This window comes from Pseudorasbora parva, chromosome 17 (genome assembly GCF_024679245.1).
Source record: "Pseudorasbora parva isolate DD20220531a chromosome 17, ASM2467924v1, whole genome shotgun sequence".
Classification (NCBI taxonomy): domain Eukaryota; kingdom Metazoa; phylum Chordata; class Actinopteri; order Cypriniformes; family Gobionidae; genus Pseudorasbora; species Pseudorasbora parva.
The window spans coordinates 41658963-41681344 of record NC_090188.1 but is presented as its reverse complement, the minus strand read 5'-3'; the positions used below and the strand labels follow the sequence as shown (position 1 = coordinate 41681344).

General features: G+C 39.9%; 1 protein-coding gene across 1 annotated transcript in view; it reads left to right on the top strand.

The window, feature by feature from the left end:
• The window catches only part of prkn (parkin RBR E3 ubiquitin protein ligase), a 237836-nt gene that overhangs the window by 101765 nt on the left and 113689 nt on the right, over positions 1-22382 (top strand). The window contains exons 3-4 of the mRNA XM_067421999.1: positions 4189-4408; positions 11610-11728. Coding sequence (XP_067278100.1) covers positions 4189-4408; positions 11610-11728 — 339 coding nt within the window. The remainder of the gene's footprint in view (positions 1-4188; positions 4409-11609; positions 11729-22382) is intronic.

The window sequence follows — 22382 nt, the reverse complement described above, 5'->3', positions numbered from 1 at the left end:
TGGAGTTATCCAGATTTCTCTTTTTCAGAAGAGGCTTAACTATTGCAGTTTTAAGGGAGTTTGAAAAAGTCCCGTAGAGAAGTGAGGAGATCACCACTTCTAGGAGATCTGCTTCTAAACTGTTAAATACACTTTTGAAATAAGAAGTGGGGAGTGTGTCAAGGAAGCAGGTTGATGTTTTAAGGTGCTGTACCATTTCTTCTAAAATGTTAAAATCAATTGCTTCAAAATGAGACATAGTAACTTTCTGATGTTGGGGTCTGATCTGACTGACCCCAGAGCAACTCAAGGAAGTGCTGATTGCCTTTCTGATATTATTATTTTTTTTTTTTTTTTTGAGAAGTAGATAGCAAACTCACTGCACCTGCTGTCTGAGAGCATTTCACTGGGAATATGACTTGGGGGATTTGTTTGTCTTCTGACAGTAGCAAAAAGAGCATGTTGTTTATGTTTCTGTTTATAATATTTGAGAAGAAGGTCTATCTAGCTTTGCCTAGTTCCACATTGAAAGCATGAAGGCTGTCTTTATAGATGTTATAATGGACTATAAGTTTTGTCTTCAGCTACATGCATTCAGATTACCAGCATTGTCTTTTCATTATTTGAACTGCTGTTGAGTTCTCCATGGTGCCTTTTGTTTGCCTCTCTTTTTCCTGACTTTCAGAGGAGCAATATCATCATTTACACTCTTAACTTTTGAGTTAAATGAGTCAAGGAGAAAATCAACAGAGTCTGCAGATATGCTTGGTGTTAGCGATATAGCCTTCATAAACAGCACATTAGTTAGTTAAATAAAAGATCAAAGATTTAAGTTAAATCAGTTAATCTTATGAATAAAGCGTGTCTCTTTTTGAAGTGTCAAAGTGGTAGTTGCGTAGGCTGTCAATGAAGGGACGGGGGGGGGGGTGTACATATAATCACTTTAAATATAATCAATTACACTCTGTTATTATTGCATCCTGGTAATGTACAACAATAATGAGGTGCAAATAGTATGTATCTGTCTGTAAGTATTAATGGCATGTAATTACTATTTACACATATTGCAATGAACTGCTACTTTTACATTCTGTAAATAGACTATATCACTATTTTAACTTAGTAAACATTAGTAAATATTAGTATTAGTAAAAAAACAGTGTAAATATTATCTATCGCTAAAATGGTATGTTATTTGCACTTAATAGCCGCTGCCTTACATTTTTGGGTGAACTATCCCTTTAATTCATGGCGAGGAGAGTTTGAGTGGACAAAGACTCTCCAAGGATTACAGCTGGAGAATTGCAGAAATTAGTCTTGGGGTCAGAAAGACAAAATGTAAAAGTTTAAAAATCAAACAGCATCACCACATGTTGTTTGGAGATTAGGTTTTTTGGTCAGATACCAATGGAGAAAAATCTAAATCTGATGGCCTCTGCTTATAATGGGCTGTGGTTGGATCTTCCATCAGGACAATGATCCAAAACAAACATCAAAATCAACACACAATGTGTCACTGAGCACAAAATGAAGCTTCTGCCATGACCGTCCCAGTCCCTGACCTGAACCCTGTAGAGAATGAGTGATGAACTGAAGAGAAGAGCTGGAATCTGAAGGATCTGGAGAGAGTCTGGATGGAGGAATGATCTCTGATCTCCAAACCCATCAGGCATTACAGAAGAAGACTCTTAGAGAGCTGTTATCTTGGGAAAAGGAGGTTGAAAAAATGATTGGATGAAAGAGTTCCATCAATTGTGGCCAACGTGTATTAGAGAAAATACATTTATTTTGTAAAGAAATGTTCTCCCATTGTATTTCCTTTACTGCAGTGAAAGGTTTGAATTTTGTTAATATTTTGTAATAAAAAATCAAAAGGATTAGTAATGCAGATTTATTTTCAGAGGCTTCTTTGTTCATATTTACAAACTGTTATTTTGAATACCTACTAATTGGTAGATATGAAGTTGAGTATGAAAATGATTAAGTTCTGAACATTTTCTACAATCCACATCTCTAGAAAGGATACGTCTTTAGTCATATCCAGATAGCAAATTAAGGGACTATGTTTCTACAATCAAGTGAATACTTGAGGGAATTGTCCCAGATTAAAGTGCTTCTCATACTGTATGATATCTTTGTCATTTTTCTGCCTTCTCCAAACAATGCTGTTTTTACCTTTATCTTACCTTCATTCTCTGCAAGATACAAGCGTTTTGTCAGTGTCTTGCAGTGATTGGCATGTTTATTCTCTCTACCTGTTTTTCTTCTGAGCTACAATCCCGGCGGTCTGCGGCGTATGTGCCAGCATGATTACTTGAATTTGTGAAGGTACTTATGACGGTAAAGTTTGATCCTTTCTTTCCTCATGCTGGAGACAGAAATGAAAGACAACAGGATGAAAAGATCCCATCATAATGCGCTTTTGAGACTACAGCACCATAGAATTACTATTCATATCACTGACACTGGATGGTCTCAGAAGAAGAAAAGAAACTAAATTCAGAGCAATTTGGTTACTTCACTCAGTCTTCACCAGAAATTGCTTCGCAGAAGTGGACCAGTGAGAACTATTACAAAGTGGATCATCATGAAATCTAAATTACATGAAGACAGCAACCACATTAATCTATTCAAAAGAGTACCCAAACCCATGAACCCATGTCTCTTTAGGACATGAGATCCTAAAGTGTATAACCGACATGCTGGTGCATGATGGTCAGTGATCCCTCTAATCTTTCTACTTTTTTTCCAGTAACGAGTAATCTAACGCGTTACTATTTCCAAACCAGTAATCAGATTAAAATAATTTATCCAAGTCACTGTGAGTTACTCTTTAAGTCATTTCCCTTAGTAAAATAATAATAATAATAATAATAATAATAATAATAATAATAATAATAATAAAACCATATATATATATATATATATATATATATATATATATATATATATATATATATATATATATATATATATATATATATATATATATATATATACACACATATATATACACACTCACCTAAAGGATTATTAGGAGCACACACTAATACTGTGTTTGACACTTTCGCCTTCAGAACTGCCTTAAATCTACGTGGCATTGATTCAACAAGGTGCTGAAAGCATTCTTTAAAATTGTTGGCCCATATTGATAGGATAGCATCTTGCAGTTGATTGAGATGGACATGTCCAAGGGATGGACATGGTCAGAAACAATGCTCAGGTAGGCCGTGTCATTTAAACGATGCCCAATTGGCATAAGGGGCCTAAAGAGTGCCAAGCAAACATCCCCCACACCATTACACCACCACCACCAGTTTTTCCTATTTGTAGTCAAAGTTGCTCTTCTATCAGTTTTAATCAGTCTGCCTATTTTCGCCCACAGGACTGCCGCATACTGGATGCTCTTCCCTTTTCACACCATTCTTTGTAAACCCTAGAAATGTTTGTGTGTGAAAATCCCAGTAACTGAGCAGATTATGAAATACTCAGACCGGCCCGTCTGGCACCAACAACCATGCCACGCTCAAAATTGCTTAAATCACCTTTCTTTCCCATTCTGACATTCAGTTTGGAGTTCAGGAGATTGTCTTGACCAGGACCACACCCCTAAATGCATTGAAGCAACTGCCATGTGTGATTGGTTGATTAGATAATTGCACTAATGAGAAATTGAACAGGTGTTCCTAATAATCCTTCATATATATATATATATATATATATATATATATATATATATATATATATATATATATATATATATATATATATATATATATATATATATATATATATATATTGGGGGGGGGGGGTATTTTCCAGGAAATATTTTTTTAATTTCAAATTAAAATGTCGGGAGATACATTGTTGACGTTACTGTTAAAAATGCACTTCCAATAAAGTGAGTGTTGGCCTAAACGGTTGTCAATTCTATGTTATGGCGGCAGCGGTTGTCAGCAACTGCTGAATGTAACTAATAAAGTAACTTGTAATCTTACTTAGTAACTTTTAAAATCAAGTAATCTGTAAAGTATCTAAGTTAATTTTTAAAGGAGTAATGAGTAATCAGATTGCTTTTTCAAAGTAACTGTGGCAACACTGATGATGACAGACCAAAAAAGTTTGAGAATCCCTGATGTATAGTTATATTAAACATTGATGAGGCTGAAGTGTGTGATAGAAATATCTGCATGTCCTCTTCTGTGACAGGGCTGCGATCTCCCCAATCAGAGCACGGTTCATGTGGTTCTGCCCCCGTCCACCTCGACCCGGCGCTCTGAACTGATCCAGCAGCGAAGGCTCGGCCGCGGCATGGAGAGCTTAACCCGACTTGACCTCAGTAGCTCGCGTCTGACCACTGCATCTGAAGGCCTGGCTGTCATTCTGGAGACCGATGCATCCAGACAGGGCGACTCCTTTGGCCACACAGGTAAAGGCCGTAGAATTGTGTGTGTGTGTCTGTGTGTGTGTGTGTGTGTGTGTGTGTGAGGGGGATTTGTTTATCCTGGGGGCAGCCCTTGAAGTTGTTCCAAATTAGCACATACAAGTACACCAAATACACTGCTTTAACACAACTTAATTACAACTAAAATATACTTAGTTCAAAATGAGTTGTTCCAAAATAGCACACTTCAAGTTAACTAATCATTAACACACTTAAGTGTACTGATAATTACTCTGGCTGAAAGTATACTTAGCATACTTTTTTTCACTAGGGAGCTGGTGCTTCATTAGAGTGAAGAAGCACACATAATAACTGGAAGAATGTGTACTTTGTTAGTATTATTGTTTTTTATTTTGGTGTCTCAAATGTTGCTCTAAATACTACTGAAGGTGAAGTAATCAAATGGATTTTACTGATTAATAAAGACAAATTTGTTCCTTGCACAACACTATGGTATTATGTCATATGATTTACATTTTTACATTTGCATCACATAACCGCTCCGTATGTACAGTATGGCCTTTCTGAGATCGTAAACTAGCCTGGTAAAGCACTGCACTTACGATGGAGTCCAAACTCAAAGGCATATGCTTTTGTTAAAGGGTTACTTCAGTGATTTAGCATTAAGCTTTATATCAGTAGAAACCCAGTAGTATATACAAATGATGGTGCTCACCACCTCATATCCCCCTGAGAGGAGAGATTTATGTATTTTATGTGTGGAAAAAAGCCCCCGATGACACAAATATAGTCATTTTGTGTCAGCGGAGGCTTTTTCTTGCCCAGAGGCTAACGAGCCTAGCCTAGAAATCTAGACGCACTCAAGCGGCAGCAAATCTAATCTGCCCGTGAGTGTCGTCTAGGAACTCTCAATACCCTTCTGAGCTGTATTCGCCTCACTCTTGCCGGGCCAATCACATCGTGTATAGAGTCGGTGGGCGGGGCCATAATGATGACGGATGTGTTGCGTTTGCGTGCTTCTAGTAAACACAGAAACTGGCGAACGGCGGTCTTTCGAATCAGCTCTGACCGCGACTCTGGAAGACTTGGAGTTAAGCTTTTCTGTGAGAAAAGAAAAAAGAACGGCACTGAAGTCATTCTTAAGAAGGAAAGATGTGTTCGGAGTTTTGCTGACCGGATACAGTGAATGTTTAATCTGTCAACAAGCTCTGTTTCACCTTCGTTGCTCTGGTTGGTTGTAGCGCTATCCTATCGCGTGCAGAGGGAGTTTGACAGACAACCGTTTATCCGCCCCTCGGATTGAGCTGACAATGGTGAGTTTCCAGACCAAACATCTTGATGTGGGTCTGGCTTGTCAGGCTATAACAAGCCAAATGTAGAAATGTAGAAAAACAGAAAATGTATTTTTGTCTCATGAAAGACAACAATTCCCGGAATGCTTCGCTGCTCTATGAGGCCACTCCCAAAGCCATCGCTACTGAATCACTTTCATAAAATCAGTTCAGTTGGAGAACAGACACTACAATTAAAAACTGAACGTGTCTGTTCAATATAATGAGTGAGTCGCCGAGCAAGAGTCACGGTACAAACGCTGCAGGAGTCAGATTACATTCATCCTGGGAGGAGCACGATCATTCAAATATACTCTAGGGTTTCTAATGATACAAAGCCATATGCTAATCGGCTATATTAAACATTAGCCATATGTCAATGTTAAATCTGGATTTGCCAGGTTTCCTGCTGCTGTCTAGATGAAGACTGAGCGGAGACTGCACACCACGTTGTGTTGACAGAGTTTAGTGATTTGGAGAAGAGAAAACTTTAGAATAAATATTTTGGACACAGTTAGGTTTAGAAAAAAAATCTACGAGTTTTAACTCAAAATGTTGTAATCATTGTCTGTAGCTTACAGAGGGCAAACACATCTACAGCTGTACCGCTGTAATCTCATGACTAATAAAATATCTGAAAAAAAAAAAAAAAAAACTTCATGCCTTATAAAAGCTTGAATGTAACTCTACACTGTTTCTTCATTTAGTATATGCGGACTCATGATATACAAGCGATCCCGCCTCCACTCACTCACACCAGCTCTGAGATCCACTCACTCAACTTTACTCAAGTTAGCAAACGCTGTACAATCGTATCTACAATGGTATCACTCTTTATAACCTTCTAGTCAGATTATGAGTCTGATACTGCTCCATTGGGTTGTGGTTATAGGGCGAAATGCCTCTGGACTCAATTGGATAGACCTACAACCAATCAGAGCAGAGAGAGTGACGTATGTATAGCGACGCATACTGTCAACAGATCTCAACTGCACACACAATGGAAGAAATAGAAGAAGATGAGTGTAAACAATCTTTGCCGGTGTTGTAAAATAATTTAAGGACACACGGAGCACTTACCATTACGATCATCATTTTTGAGAGAAATAGTAAAGGTGAATGCATATCCGCTCTCCGTTTAGTAAACAAATTCAACCCAAGTGCTCTTTGGTGACGTGAATGATTACGTTACTGTTGATCATCTGTCCATCATCGTCTAAAGCCCGCCCTGATGATCTGATTGGTCTGAACAGCTCTGGGTCAAACATAGTTGCTCCATAACGGATAAAGTCCAGACTGAACTTCCCGAACTCAAATGTTGTGGGCGGGGCTAAATTCGGCTGGCATCCAGGCTAGTATTTTATTTTAAATCACTGCAAATATATTGCTGTGCACAATCATATAGATTGTTTGCACAATGACAAACTTGCCATTTCCATTACCCTACATTAAAGGTAGGGTAAGTGCTTTCTGGTAACCGTTGTTGTTACCGCCCCTACCCCCAAAAGGCTTTCACCCCTATTTTGATAGCGCCGCCCCACACATACGTAACCCAGGCAATGGCTATGGCAGAATCTGTGTTACAAATTCAGGTTGAATATTCAATGAAAAAGTCATCCCTTCCATCACAAAAACACAAAACGTTCTCATGAACAACTCGATATGAACACGAGCCGACAGTCCAGCTAACGACATATTACAATTATGACTGGATTAGGGTTATATCGATCATGAAAAGAGGAAACAAACATATATTAGGTATATAGTATCTTACTTGTCGGACACATTTTGTGAGCTGATCTTGAAGCACACAGTGAGGAGATTTAGATGCTCATACGGTGTGGAAATGAACGGGTCTTTATCATCGCTGAAGTGAGCCACAATACGATCGCAAATGGACAAACAAGAGAACATGACACACGAGCATATTCAAGCAAAAGCCAGCATAGTTCTCGGCAAATGTCCGTCATGTGTGTCGTGTGTTTTGAATAATGACGTGCACTGAGCGCTCTCTTCTCACCATCATTAGTAGACACGCCCTTACCTGCTGATTGGCTCACTCTCTCTTCTCACCATCATTAGTAGACACGCCCCTTACCTGTTGATTGGCTCAGTCTCTCTTCTCACCATCATTTGTAGACACGCCCCTTACCTGTTGATTGGCTCACTCTCTTCTCACCATCATTTGTAGACACGCCACTTACCTGTTGATTGGCTCACTCTCTCTTCTCACCATCATTTGTAGACACGCCCCTTACCTGCTGATTGGCTCACTCTCTCTTCTCACCATCATTAGTAGACACTCCCCTTACTTGCTGATTGGCTCACTCTCTCTTCTGGCCATCATTAGTAGACACGCCCCTTACCTGCTGATTGGCTCATCCCTTACCTGCTGATTGGCCAACTCTCTTTTCTCACCATCATTATTAGACATGCCCCTTACCTGCTGATTGGCTACAAGTTCGTTATTGCACTCGGCCTGAGTCCGTTTTGTAAAACGGTTTTGAAGTAACACTAGCACTCTGAACCGTGTCTGAGCGCGTTTGACAGTTGAGTACATCCTAAAAGGACGACATGATTCGTGTGCAATCTTGAAGCAATTGCACTGACTCACTTCCTTTATGATGCTTTCAGTCCCAAACTAGGATTTTGTCCCTTTGTAAGAACTGTATATCCTTTCATTTACATTAGTTTGTGCACCACTGAGGCTTTTGCGACCTATTTTTCAGCAGTAATACGCAGCTCTCAGCGAGAGTGTTTGAATGTTTTTGTAAGCGCACAGGTTGTGAAGTGGATGCTGTCATTTGCCACAATGGCGCCGCTTTTACAAGATGTCCTCTGCCCGCCCTTCCTTTTTCAACCTCTCTTCTGGCTAGCGGCCCACTCGGCTACTTAGTCCAATCACGCTACCTCTTTTATCCAGCCCTTCTCCCTGTAAAAGCATTAGCATAATGGAGGAATCATGCAGAAATCATAAATAATAGGGTGCCTGTCTTATAAAACCCACTCTGCTCGATTTATTGGCAGCCGTGTCAAGGTATCTTGTACCTCTTCGGTGCCCCATGCTTTTAGCTCTAATGAGAATGCTGCTCCCAGGTGTGTGCGTGTGTGTGCATGAGTGATTTAAACTGGGATGGGACAGACTGATAGGACAAGCCCTGTCTCAACTAAATCATATGCCAAGAAGATGCCTGGATCTTCTTTTCTGGCTAATTGGATTGTGAGCTCTTTGTCCTGGGACTGTGGTGGCTTGTTGAAGTGCTGCTTTACCTTGCTCTTATTCTCTGTTCAGTGCTCAAACCAACCCATTTGTCCCGCTCAAAACACTCCACAGCTGTAAACTAATAGAGGACAAGAAGCAAGGGATATGAAATAAAAGCAAACACAAGCCTGCTAAGATTCAGTCTGCAAGTTGCTCGGCTAATCCCATTCGTTTTTAAATAAAATAATGTACTTAAATTAAGGGAAGTATAATTTCAGAATAAACAAACAGAATAAACAAAATATATATATATATATATATATATATATATATATATATATATATATATATATATATATATATATATATATATATATATATATATATATATATATATATATATATATATATATATATATATATATATATATATATATATATATAAATTAAATATATAGCTGCAAGCAGCAATTAAGAGGCCAAAGAAGACAAAGAGTTATGACTGCATGGCTGGGAGCATCAACACCGATGATGAATTAGATGTTTTTAGGAAAATACAGGCACTTTCAACCAACAGAGCTCCGGAGGCTGACGTCACGCAGCCTAAACGCCACCATTTTGGCAGGCAATCAGAGCGGCTGTAGTATTGGTATCTATAAAATAATTTACAACCAGACTATTTAAACCTTATTATTTCAACATGATGGACAGTTGATGTGTGCCAGGATGCCAGAACAGGCAGGGGAAAGCAAATGGGAAATCACTTTATCTTAGTAAGTTGGTGAAATGCCGTAAATTTCAACTTTCAAATACATTTCAATTTATTCTTCATTCTTAACTACGTTTGCCTCACGTAACTAATGATAAAAATAAGTTCCCATTAAATATGATACTTAATTGTGAATAACAAGTGTTTTAATATACATACATGCACTCTAAAAAATGCTGGGTTAAAAACAACCCAAGTTGGGTTGAAAATGCACTAACCCAACAATTGGGTTGTTTTAACCCAATGGTTGAGTTGTTCTTACCCAGCAATTGGGTTGTCTTAAGCAACATTAAAGAAATTACATGTATTGATTTTGACTGATTTTATTTGACATGCACAACTTTTATAGGGTTGTACATGGACCTGTAAAAGCGCACCTGGATGATATTTGCCATTAAATAATCCACATACCCTCTATGAGTCACGCTCTCACAGCCATCAGACACTGCCACACCCACTCGTTCCCCATCACCGGCATTCTGATCACCCGTGCACCATCACCAGCAACACTACATAAGCACTCCTCACCTTCACACTCACTGTCTGGTCTTGCACCGATCCACCTGTGACTAGCTGTCCTTTATAGAAGCCCTCACCTGTACCTTCTTTGTCTTCATCATCATCATCGTCTCCTTCGTCATCTTCGTCTTCACCATCCTCATCGTCTTCACCATCATCGTCCTTTGTCTGAGTGTCACCAACCCTCTAAGTATCTCCTTTGTCCGTAAACCTCTGATAATAAACATTGCACTTGCACTAATCCATCTGTCCTCGTCTGTGTCTGACACTATGTAGATATTAGAGAACAATTTAAAATATAGTTTCAATTCATTCTAGGGCACATTTAATCTTTGAAGTGATTCCCATGAGCGAAAAATGATGATCTAGAGTGACGTATAAGTCACATGAATGTCGATATGATTGTTCAGACCGAGGTTGCATTGCAAGACAACAATAGTATTTTTTCCCCCACTATGGAAGTCTATGGCTCCAGTTAACTGTTTGTTTACTGAATTTCTTCAAAAAAAAATCTTCCCTTGTGTTCAGCTGAAGAAAGAAATTCATACAGGTTTCAAACAACTTAAGGGTGAGTAAAGGGTGAAAGCATTTTCATTTTAAAGTGAACTATCCCTTTAATGCTTCAGCATACCTAGACATTTTGGACAATTTCATGCTCTCAACTTTGTGGTAACAGTTTGGGGACGGCCCCTTCCTGTCCAACATGACTGCGCTCCAGTGCACAAAGCGTCGGTCCATAAAGACATGGATGAGGAGTTTGGTATCGAGGAACTTGACTGGCCTGCACAGAGTCCTGAGCTCAACCCGATAGAACAGCTTTGGGATGAATTAGAGCGGAGACTGAGAGCCAGGCCTTCTCGTCCAACATCAGTGCCTGACCTCACAAATGAGCTTCTAGAAGAATGGGCAAAAATTCCTATAAACACACTCCTAAACCTTGAGGAAAGCCTTCCCAGAAGAGTTAAAGCTGTTATAACTTTAAAGGGTTGGCAAGCTCCATATTAAGCCCTACAGATTAAGAATGGGATGTCATTAAAGTTCATGTGCATGTAAAGGTAGTCATCCCAAAACCTTTGGCAATATAGTGTATGTGTTGGCACATTTACAATGGTTTAAAAGTTAGAAGATTTTTCTTCAGTAGACAATATTTGATTTAAATCTCTTGCATCACTTACATAATCATGGGTAAGTGATATACACCATATCTTATGTTGCAGATATTAAAGTTGCTGGCCGACTGGCAATAAAAGTTTGTACATGCTTTAGGATGTTAATCAACAAATGGCTTACTAATAGTTGTCTGTGCACTGAGACGGTAATAGGACCAAATGTTTAACCACCGAATCAAACCACAGATTACACCATTATTGCTTGTTTTTATTATGTTTTTGGCTGTTCTTACAGAAACTAAAGGCCACAGCAGTTTCTATGTGTTCTGTAAGGCGGTCTGCAAGGCCATCCAGCCTGGAAAACTACGTGTTCGGTGCAGAGACTGCAAGCAAGGCACCCTTACCCTCAGCAGGGTATGTAGACATATATGCTATTATAATTGCTTGCCCTAACCAAGTACATGCATTGCATCCAATTTACTACTGACATTTTTGTTAGTTTTTTATGTTAAGAACATATTTAGATAAAAGTCAACATTGCTTTGTGAGAACATAAATAGTGAGATGTAAACCAATTTGACCTTGTATATGTGTGTGTGTTGGGGGGGGGGGCACAAATGTGTATAATGACATGGGTATGACATAGGTATTACAGGAGAGGGTGAAATATGAGGACATTGCAAAGTATTTGTATGTTGTTTTTTTATTATTTATTTATTTTTCAGGATGAGATCAAAATTACAATTTATAAAGGGGGCATGAAGTCAAAGAGCTATACAACTATACTGATAGTCATATTATTATTTATTATTTTCATATATGTAGACATTTTTATTTATCTTAATAATATTAGAACTTTTATTTTACTTTCCTTGACAATGGTGTACAAGTGTGAGGGAGGGTGTTTCAGCCGGGACTTTTTACTGCACCGAGTCGAAGTACTCTCAGAAGTGTTATTTCGCCATACAGTATAGTTCTCCTTTTTAATCTGCTTAGAAAAGCGCCACGTTTTATTTTGTGTCACCATACTTGATCGTTCAGCTATTAGTGTAACTGTATTTAAATAGAGGGAAACGTGGAGGCGTTTGGTCGCTTCTAACTTGATCTCTGTTTGGTACCATAGTGAATGAACTGGGCTTAGTGGGGTAAGCTAAATGCTATCAGATCGTCACCGCGCCGCGTCAGACTCGTTTAAGTTAAGGGAATAACATAGTTTAATATGAAAAAGTGGTGAAGTATCACTTTAAAGGGTTAGTTCACCCAAAAATGTAAATTATGTCATAATACTCACCCTCATGTTGTTCCAAACCCGTAAGAACACAAATGCAGATATTTTTGATGAATCCGAGAGATATCTAAAACCACCCATAGGCAGCAATGTCATTGCAACTTTCAAGGCCCAGAAAGGCAAGAAAAATCACCATTAAAATAGTCTATGTGACTCCAGTGGTTACACCTTAAAGTTATAAAATGACGAGAATACTTTGTGTCCAAAAAAAAAAAAAAAAAAAAAAAAAAAAATTATCTTCAACATAATTTTCTTGCACTTTTGGCATAGTTAACACTAGAGTTGGGTATCGTTTGGGTACCAAACCAATATGCCTGGTGCCTGAACTGATACTTAAAGAAAAAAAAAGACAATACAGCAATAGATGATATTAATGAATGGCTGTTAATTGAGGAAAGAAAGAAAACAAAATTATATATATATAGTCACATGTCTGTCTGTCTGTCTGTTGCCACAATCGTCCCTGATTAGTTTAGTTAGCCCTGTTATGTTAATTAGTCTTTATTTGTATCACCTGTCCCCCTCGTTATCCTCCTCATCAGTGTGTCCCTGCGTCCCAATTTGCATACTATCCATCCTAAATAGTATTCGAAAATAGAATTAGTATGTCCCAAATCATAGTATGTTGAAAAGAGTATTCCAAAGATTCCCGGATGGTTTACTATTTCAGGTCCGAATTCACAGTATGGATCGATGGGCACTCTAACGGCTGATATTGCCCACAACCCATTGCGAGTTGGACGAGGATTCGATTAGAACTACAAACGCGGATAAAAAGCGTTAAAAAAACTACAAACATGACGGATGTGCGAGTTCGACGGTTAAGTAGAGAAGTTTAGATAAAGGGGTTTGAGTGACCCTATCAATATTTAACCTGACAAAAATATATTTATTCAGTGTTGTCCACATTATATTTCACATGCAGCAGCATTGTGAACTTTTGTAATGACATGTTTAGCCATTAACTTTTTAATGCATCATTATATTTAAACTGCAAACACATGAGGAGAGTCTCTGCATTAAAGACCCACACATGGCAGATCAACGAGCGGCTACATTTCTCTCCGATACGGCAGGAGATTAATCTGAATGTGGAGGATTTGAACTGTGACGAATCTGACGATGATTGACAGGGCAGATAAACGGTGACGGGATGCACGTAACTAAGCGACAGAGTCCGTTAAAGATGGCGAAGTAGTCCCGAAGCTTGCATACTTTTCTGCTACACACTCAAAAGTATATACCTTTTCTTCACAAAAAGAGTACATACTTTTAGGACGTAGTATAAGTAGGCGAATTGGGACGCAGCATCTGTCTCGGTCCGTCGTCGTCAGTACACCCGTCTCTGTACCTGTCCTGACTGAAGTCAATGTTATTTGCGAAAGTCATCTTCCTCGTCTTTCTTCTTCGTCCGTGTGCATTATCATCACCACTGGGGCGCCTGACATATATATATATATATATATATATATATATATATATATATATATATATATATATATATATATATATATATATATATATATATATATATATATATATATATATTAGGGCCGGGACTCGATTAAAAAAATTAATCTAATTAATTAGAGGCTTTGTAATTAATTAATCGAAATTAATCGCATTTTAATCGCATATAACAAAATATTGTTTATTTATTTCAGTCCAGCAGGCCAGCGCAATGTTTGCCATTAAGTTTAGCAAAAGCATATTTGTGATATTTGAGGCTCGATGTGCTGCGGTGATACGCAAATTCCTTGTTGTATAGCTTGCTCACAACCCTGCTCTTGACGACGCTTCCATTCTTTCGTTTTTTAAAACAAAATTTCCCATCCACGGGGCCAAGCAAAGCAGTCTCATCAGCTTCTCCGCTCATGTTCACTCATGCCCTGCGTCTCAATCAGCTCCCTAGTTCCCTAGTCAGGGCACTGATCAGGACATAAGTCAATGGGCTGACTCCCTGATCAGTGCCCTGACTACTGAACTAGGGAGCTGATTGAGACGCACCCATTGTTTGTTGTCGTCGTTGTCGCGCTAGTTGGTGTTCCAGTATAATCGGTCCGTCGAAACTGATTCATTGAAAAACGTTCCGCGGTGCAAAAATAAATGCGGTTAAATTTTTTAATTTTTTTGCGTAATTAATTAACGCGTTAAAGTCCCGGCCCTAATATATATATATATACTATATAAATATATGCTATATTTTTTTAAGATTTTAAGATCATGTGCCCATTAGTAATTTGTCTTGAAATACAAGTTAGAGCCTCATTTCCATTTCTTCTAATGTGTGAACTCTGTTGCTTACGTCACTGAGTTATGACTGTAGGGGGAAAAATGATTATTGCTCCTCTTCAGTACACATTCATAAGCGCTTTGAGACAAAAAATCTAACCAGAAACATTTGCTCTGTTGCCCCGAGTCTCATAACTAACTAACAGTGACACTTCTTATCCTGCAGTATGAATGCAGAACAGCACAGACCCACATCCCGCTGCCCCCACACGGCTGTCATAAGCCCCATCCCTCCGTAATTCCGCCCGTGGCTTGTTTTATCTTTCGGCCCGTATGGACTTTCTGTCCCAGCGCGTGGGCAGCATTCCCAAGTCTCCGCATTCTACCGCTGTTTGGGAAGGCTGACTGACATGTTGCTAAGCTGCACCTGCCTTTTCTTTCTGCTCGCGGTGGTCTTCGGCGCTGAGAATCTGTTTGTCCACTGTCTCGGTGCCAGTGCCGCCACATTCCTATGCCAATCTTGTGATGGGTCTGGCTCTTAACATCCTCGGGCCTGAAACGGGTTCCAGCTCTTCTCATCTAACTCTCTCCAGAGAACTTTCTCCAAATATGCTGAGGAGGAGAAGACGGCAAAGTTTATGCACTCGCTGTCAGAGCACTTCAATTGGACCTTTGGAGATATTGAACTTAGCAGCACTTTCAATCAAAAACATCCATCTCTATCAGCAGCTCCTAGACTAAACATCCATCCTCGGCTTTTAACAGATTTATGTGTGAGACTGATGTGCTTTTACACCAAGATCTTCAAAATCTAAATCACTAAATTAGGCCTTTAGGGGAAAACCTGCTTATTGTTGCTGCTCATAGTTTCTTTGAGCTTTGAACATTAATAGAAAATAACCTTGGCTTGCTTCTCTCCAGAACACAATTATGAGAAATACAGTTTTGACTAAATTGCTGGCATTATAAATATCTCAATGTGCCCTATGGCTTTAATTAGATGTTTTAATTATAATATCCAGGGTGTTCCCATTGTAATGAAACCCCCAGCTCTACTGATATTAAATTTCATCTCAGACTTAATATTTGTCGTACAACATTGTGTGTCAAGTTGAGCTATTCGGTTGTTTCCCCAAAAAGAAGAGACAAGAGCACTGTCCTTTTTTAAACGACAACAATTCTTAGCTCCAAAAAGAGGACCAACAAAATCATAACGGTTGTTAACGTAGAACATAACACTTGTGGCACAAATAGCTTTGTGTGGAGAGCAGGCTGAAATGTAAAAATATATTACTGCAAAAATCTTGAATATCACCAAAAAAATAAAATAAAATAAAAAATGATATTGAATAGTACAGCGGTTTTCAATAGGTGAGGCGCGCCTCCCCTGGGGGCGCCAAAGAGCCACAGTTTCTTTACGGGAGGCGCGACGTGAAGAAAAAATAAAAATTAACCATATACTCACGTCGCGGTATACTGGGTAAAAGCTACGCTGACTGATTACTGACAAGTAGTAATGCTGACAGATTAAGCAATGGCTCCTTTTGGCTCAACGTGTGCACAGGTGCTCAAACAATAGGCCTACTCGAAAACTGAAGGTACTCGATGTCAGCTCGGATGTGGACTTGAAGCAGAGACTGGCAGAAATGCCGATCATGCGTTTCTGTTTGTCTGTGGAGAGCGAGTTCCCTCAGATCTCCACTAACGCTATGCAAGTCCTAATCCCCTTCACCTCCACTTACTTGTGTGAATGTGGGTTAGGGTTAGGGTACCCTAACTCTAACCCTAACCTAACCCTAACCCTACTTTGAGCTGCACTCTAGATTGAGATCAATTATTTGTTTGCAGTAATTCATAATCTTACTCTAGCGTTCAAAAGTTTGAGGTCAGTAAGGTGTTTTTGAAAAAAGACCCTTATGTTGAACCAGGCTCCTTTTAAATGAGCAAAAATACAGTAAAAATAGTTATATTGTGAAATATTATTACAATTTCAAATAAATATTTTAAAAAATTGTTTCTGTTTTATTATATTTTAAAATGTAATTTATCTCTGTAATGCAAAGCTGAATTTTCAGCAAAAGGATAGCATTTATTTGAAATATAAATCTGAAATGTAAAAGTCTTTACTGTCATTCTTTTTAACAATTTAATGCATTACTTGCTAAATCAAGCATTAAAAAAATATTATTGACTCTAAACAATTTATTTATAGTTACATTGTATTTCTATAAACTATTTAGCATTCTTTGCAGAATTCAAATGGGTCCAATGCATTTTCTGGTCGCATCTGTTCAGCTCTGTGTTTTCGTGTCTCTGGACCGGAGCTGCGGTGTTTCGTGTGAAAAAACAGACTTCATTCTCCCCAATGGAAGCATATTTACACTTCCCTATCCCCTATATAGTACACTGTCTAATCATTCCCTATCCCCTATAGAGCACTGTCTGATCATTCCCTATCCCCTATATAGAGCACTGTCTGATCATTCCCTATCCCCTATATAGAGCACGGTCTGATCATTCCCTATCCCCTATATAGTGCACTGTCTGATCATTCCCTATCCCCTATATAGTGCACTGTCTGATCGTTCCCTATCCCCTATATAGTGCACTGTCTAATCATTCCCTATCCCCTATATAGTGCACTGTCTGATCATTCCCTATCCCCTATATAGTGCACTGTCTGATCATTCCATATCCCCTATATAGTGCACTGTCTGATCATTCCCTATCCCCTATATAGTGCACTGTCTGATCATTCCATATCCCCTATATAGTGCACTGTCTGATCATTCCCCATCCCCTATATAGTACACTGTCTGATCATTCCCTATCCCCTATATAGTTCACAGTCTGATCATTCCCTATCCCCTATATAGTACACTGTCTGATCATTCCCTATCCCCTATATATTTCACAGTCTGATCATTCCCTATCCCCTATATAGTGCACTGTCTGATCGTTCCCTATCCCCTATATAGTGCACTGTCTGATCGTTCCCTATCCCCTATATAGTGCACTGTCTGATCATTCCCCATCCCCTATATAGTACACTGTCTGATCATTCCCTATCCCCTATATAGTTCACAGTCTGATCATTCCCTATCCCCTATATAGTACACTGTCTGATCATTCCCTATCCCCTATATAGTTCACAGTCTGATCATTCCCTATCCCCTATATAGTGCACTGTCTGATCGTTCCCTATCCCCTATATAGTGCACTGTCTGATCGTTCCCTATCCCCTATATAGTGCACTGTCTGATTGTTCTCTATCCACTATATAGTGCACTGTCTGATCATTCCCTATCCCCTATATTGTGCACTGTCTGATCTTTTCCTACCCCCTATATAGTTCACAGTCTGATCATTCCCTATCCCCTATATAGTACACTGTCTGATCATGCACTGTCTGATCGTTCCCTATCCCCTATATAGAGCACTGTCTGATCGTTCCCTATCCCCTATATAGTGCACTGTCTGATCATTCCCTATCCCCTATATAGTACACTGTCTGATCGTTCCCTATCCCCTATATAGTGCACTGTCTGATCATTCCCTATCCCCTATATAGTTCACAGTCTGATCATTCCCTATCCCCTATATAGTGCACTGTCTGAGCGTTCCCTATCCCCTATATAGTGCACTGTCTGATCGTTCCCCATCCCCTATATAGTGCACTGTCTGATCGTTCCCTATCCCCTATATAGTTCACAGTCTGATCATTCACTATCCCCTATATAGTGCACTGTCTGATCGTTCCCTATCCCCTATATAGAGCACTGTCGGATCATTCCCTATCCCCTATATAGTGCACTGTCTGATCATACCCTATCCCCTATATAGAGCACTGTCTGATCATTCCCTATCCCCTATATAGTGCACTGTCTGATCATTCCCTATCCCCTATATAGTTCACAGTCCGATCATTCCCTATCCCCTATATAGAGCACTGTCTGATCATTCCCTATCCCCTATATAGTGCACTGTCTGATCGTTCCCTATCCCCTATATAGAGCACTCTCTGATCGTTCCCTATCCCCTATATAGAGCACTGCCTGATCATTCCCTATCCCCTATATAGAGCACTGTCTGATCATTCCCTATCCCCTATATAGTGCACTGTCTGATCATTCCCTATCCCCTATATAGTGCACTGTCTGATCATTCGCTATCCCCTATATAGTGCACTGTCTAATCGTTCCCCATCCCCTATATAGTGTGGTCTGATCGTTCCCTATCCCCTATATAGAGCACTGTCTGATCGTCCCCTATCCCCTATATAGAGCACTCTCTGATCGTTCCCTATCCCCTATATAGAGCACTGCCTGATCATTCCCTATCCCCTATATAGAGCACTGTCTGATCATTCCCTATCCCCTATATAGTGCACTGTCTGATCATTCCCTATCCCCTATATAGTGCACTGTCTGATCATTCGCTATCCCCTATATAGTGCACTGTCTGATCGTTCCCCATCCCCTATATAGTGTGGTCTGATCGTTCCCTATCCCCTATATAGAGCACTGTCTGATCGTCCCCTATCCCCTATATAGTGCACTGTCTGATCATTCCCTATCCCCTATATAGTGCACTGTCTGATCAGTACATATCCCTTATATAGTGCACTGTCTGATCGTTCCCTATCCCCTATATAGTGCACTGTCGGATCATTCCCTATCCCCTATATAGTGCAGTGTCTGATAGTTCCCTATCCCTTATATAGTGCACCGTCTGAGAGTTCCCTATCCCCTATATAGTGCACTGTCTGATCGTCCCCTATCCCTAATATAGTGCACTGTCTGATAGTTCCCTATCCCCTATATAGTGCACCGTCTGATAGTTCCCAAATCCCCTATATAGTGCACTCTGATCATTCCCTATCCCCTATATAGTGCACTGTCTGATAGTTCCCTATCCCCTATATAGTGCACTGTCTGATCATTCCCTATCCCCTATATAGTGCACTGTCTGATCATTCCCTATCCCCTATATAGTGCACTTTCTGATCATTCCATATCCCCTATATAGAGCGCTGTCTGATCGTTCCCTATCCCCTATATAGTGCACTGTCTGATCGTTCCCTATCTGCTATATAGATCACTGTCTGATAGTTCCCTATCCCCTATATAGTGCACTGTCTGATAGTTCCCTATCCCCTATATAGTGCACTGTCTAATCGTTCCCTATCTCCTATATAGTGCACTGTCTGATCGTTCCCTATCCCCTATATAGTGCACTGTCTGATCATTCCCTATCCCCTATTTAGATCACTGTCTGATAGTTCCCTATCTAGTGCACTGTCTGATAGTTCCCTATCCCCTATAATAGTGCACTGTCTGATCGTTCCCTATCCCCTATATAGTGCACTGTCTGATCATTCCCTATCCGCTATATAGATCACTGTCTGATAGTTCCCTATCCCCTATATAGTGCACTGTCTGATAGTTCCCTATCCCCTATATAGTGCACTGTCTGATTGTTCCTTATCCCCTATATAGTGCACTGTCTGATCGTTCCCTATCCCCTTTAAAGAGCACTGTCTGATCATTCCCTATCCCCTATATAGTGCACTGTCTGATTGTTCCCTATCCCCTATATAGTGCACTGTCTGATCGTTTCCTATCCCCCTTAAAGAGCACTGTCTGATCATTCCCTATCCCCTATATAGTGCACTGTCTGATAGTTCCCTATCCCCTATATAGTGCACTGTCCGATCGTTCCCTATCCCCTGTATAGTGCACTGTCTGATCGTTCCCTATCCCCTATATAGTGCACTGTCTGATCATTCTCTATCCCCTATATAGTGCACTGTCTGATCGTTTCCTATCCCCCTTAAAGAGCACTGTCTGATCATTCCCTATCCCCTATATAGTGCACTGTCTGATAGTTCCCTATCCCCTATATAGTGCACTGTCCGATCGTTCCCTATCCCCTGTATAGTGCACTGTCTGATCGTTCCCTATCCCCTATATAGTGCACTGTCTGATCATTCTCTATCCCCTATATAGTGCACTGTCTGATCGTTCCCTATCCCCTATATAGTGCACTGTCTGATCGTTCCCTATCCCCTATATAGTGCACTGTCTGATCTTTCTCTATCCCCTATATAGTGTACTGTCTGATTGTTCCCTATCCCCAATATAGTGCACTGTCTGATCGTTCCCTATCCCCTACACTGTCTGATCATTCCCTTTCCCCTATATAGTTCACAGTCTGATCATTCAATATCCCCTATATAGTGCACTGTCTGATTGTCCCCTATCCTCTATATAGTGCACTGTCTGATCGTTCCCTATCCCCTATATAGTGCACTGTCTGATCATTCCCTATCCCCTATATAGCTCACAGTCTGATCATTCACTATCCCCTATATAGAGCACTGTCTGATCGTTCCCTATCCCCTATATAGTGCACTGTCTGATCGTTCCCTATCCCCTATATAGTGCACTGTCTGATCATTCTCTATCCCCTATATAGTGCACTGTCTGATCGTTCCCTATCCCCTATATAGTGCACAGTCTGATCATTCACTATCCCCTATATAGTGCACTGTCTGATCGTTCCCTATCCCCTATATAGTGCACTGTCTGATCGTTCCCTATCCCCTATATAGTGCACTGTCTGATCATTCTCTATCCCCTATATAGTGCACTGTCTGATCATTCTCTATCCCCTATATAGTGCACTGTCTGATCATTCCCTATCCCCTATATAGTGCACTGTCTGATCGTTCCCTATCCCCTATATAGTGCACTGTCTGATCATTCTCTATCCCCTATATAGTGTACTGTCTGATCGTTCCCTATTTCCTATATAGTGCACTGTCTGATCGTTCCCTATCCCCTATATAGTGCACTGTCTGATCGTTCCCTATCCCCTATATAGCAAGGAAGTTTCCAGCTCTGAAACTTACAGGAAATCATTATATTACCATGACCTTTTTTTATATCAAAAGCTCAAGGGAAAGCTGATTTCTCAATTCATCGCCCCTTTAAAAAGGTCATATGCATCAAATTGTAGTGTAGTAGTGGAATGTGCTTAAAATCTAATTACAGTTTATGGTTAAACCAAAGATGGTTTCTTACATTTGCCTAAGCCAAGATTTGATGTCACTTGTGATTAGTACTGTGTTTCCTCCATGTGCTCAAACATTTGCATATTTGCTGTGTGTGCTTCAATTCTGTTTCCTCTGGATGTGTGCCATGTTTGTGTTTTCATTGACTTCAAATGTCTATAATTGAGTGTGGTGAACGCAACCGCAGTCAACCAATCAGGCGCTCTGACTTGGGTGTGTGTGTAGTAGATGTGTCTCTGCTAGATACAGGAAGTAGAATCCTCACAGCTGGCTCACAGACACAGCCCTGTTTGTTAAACAATAATGTAATTAAGGCTTTGTGGGACTGCGATGTTGATTCTCCTCCATGGAGAAAAAAAAAAGAAAACGTCCTGAGAGGCTGGGGAGGTGAGACTGATGTGAACAATGCGGGAGGTGTGTTGTTGAATAATTCATCGCCGTTTTTCTCATTAATCATTTACACTCTCAGTAGC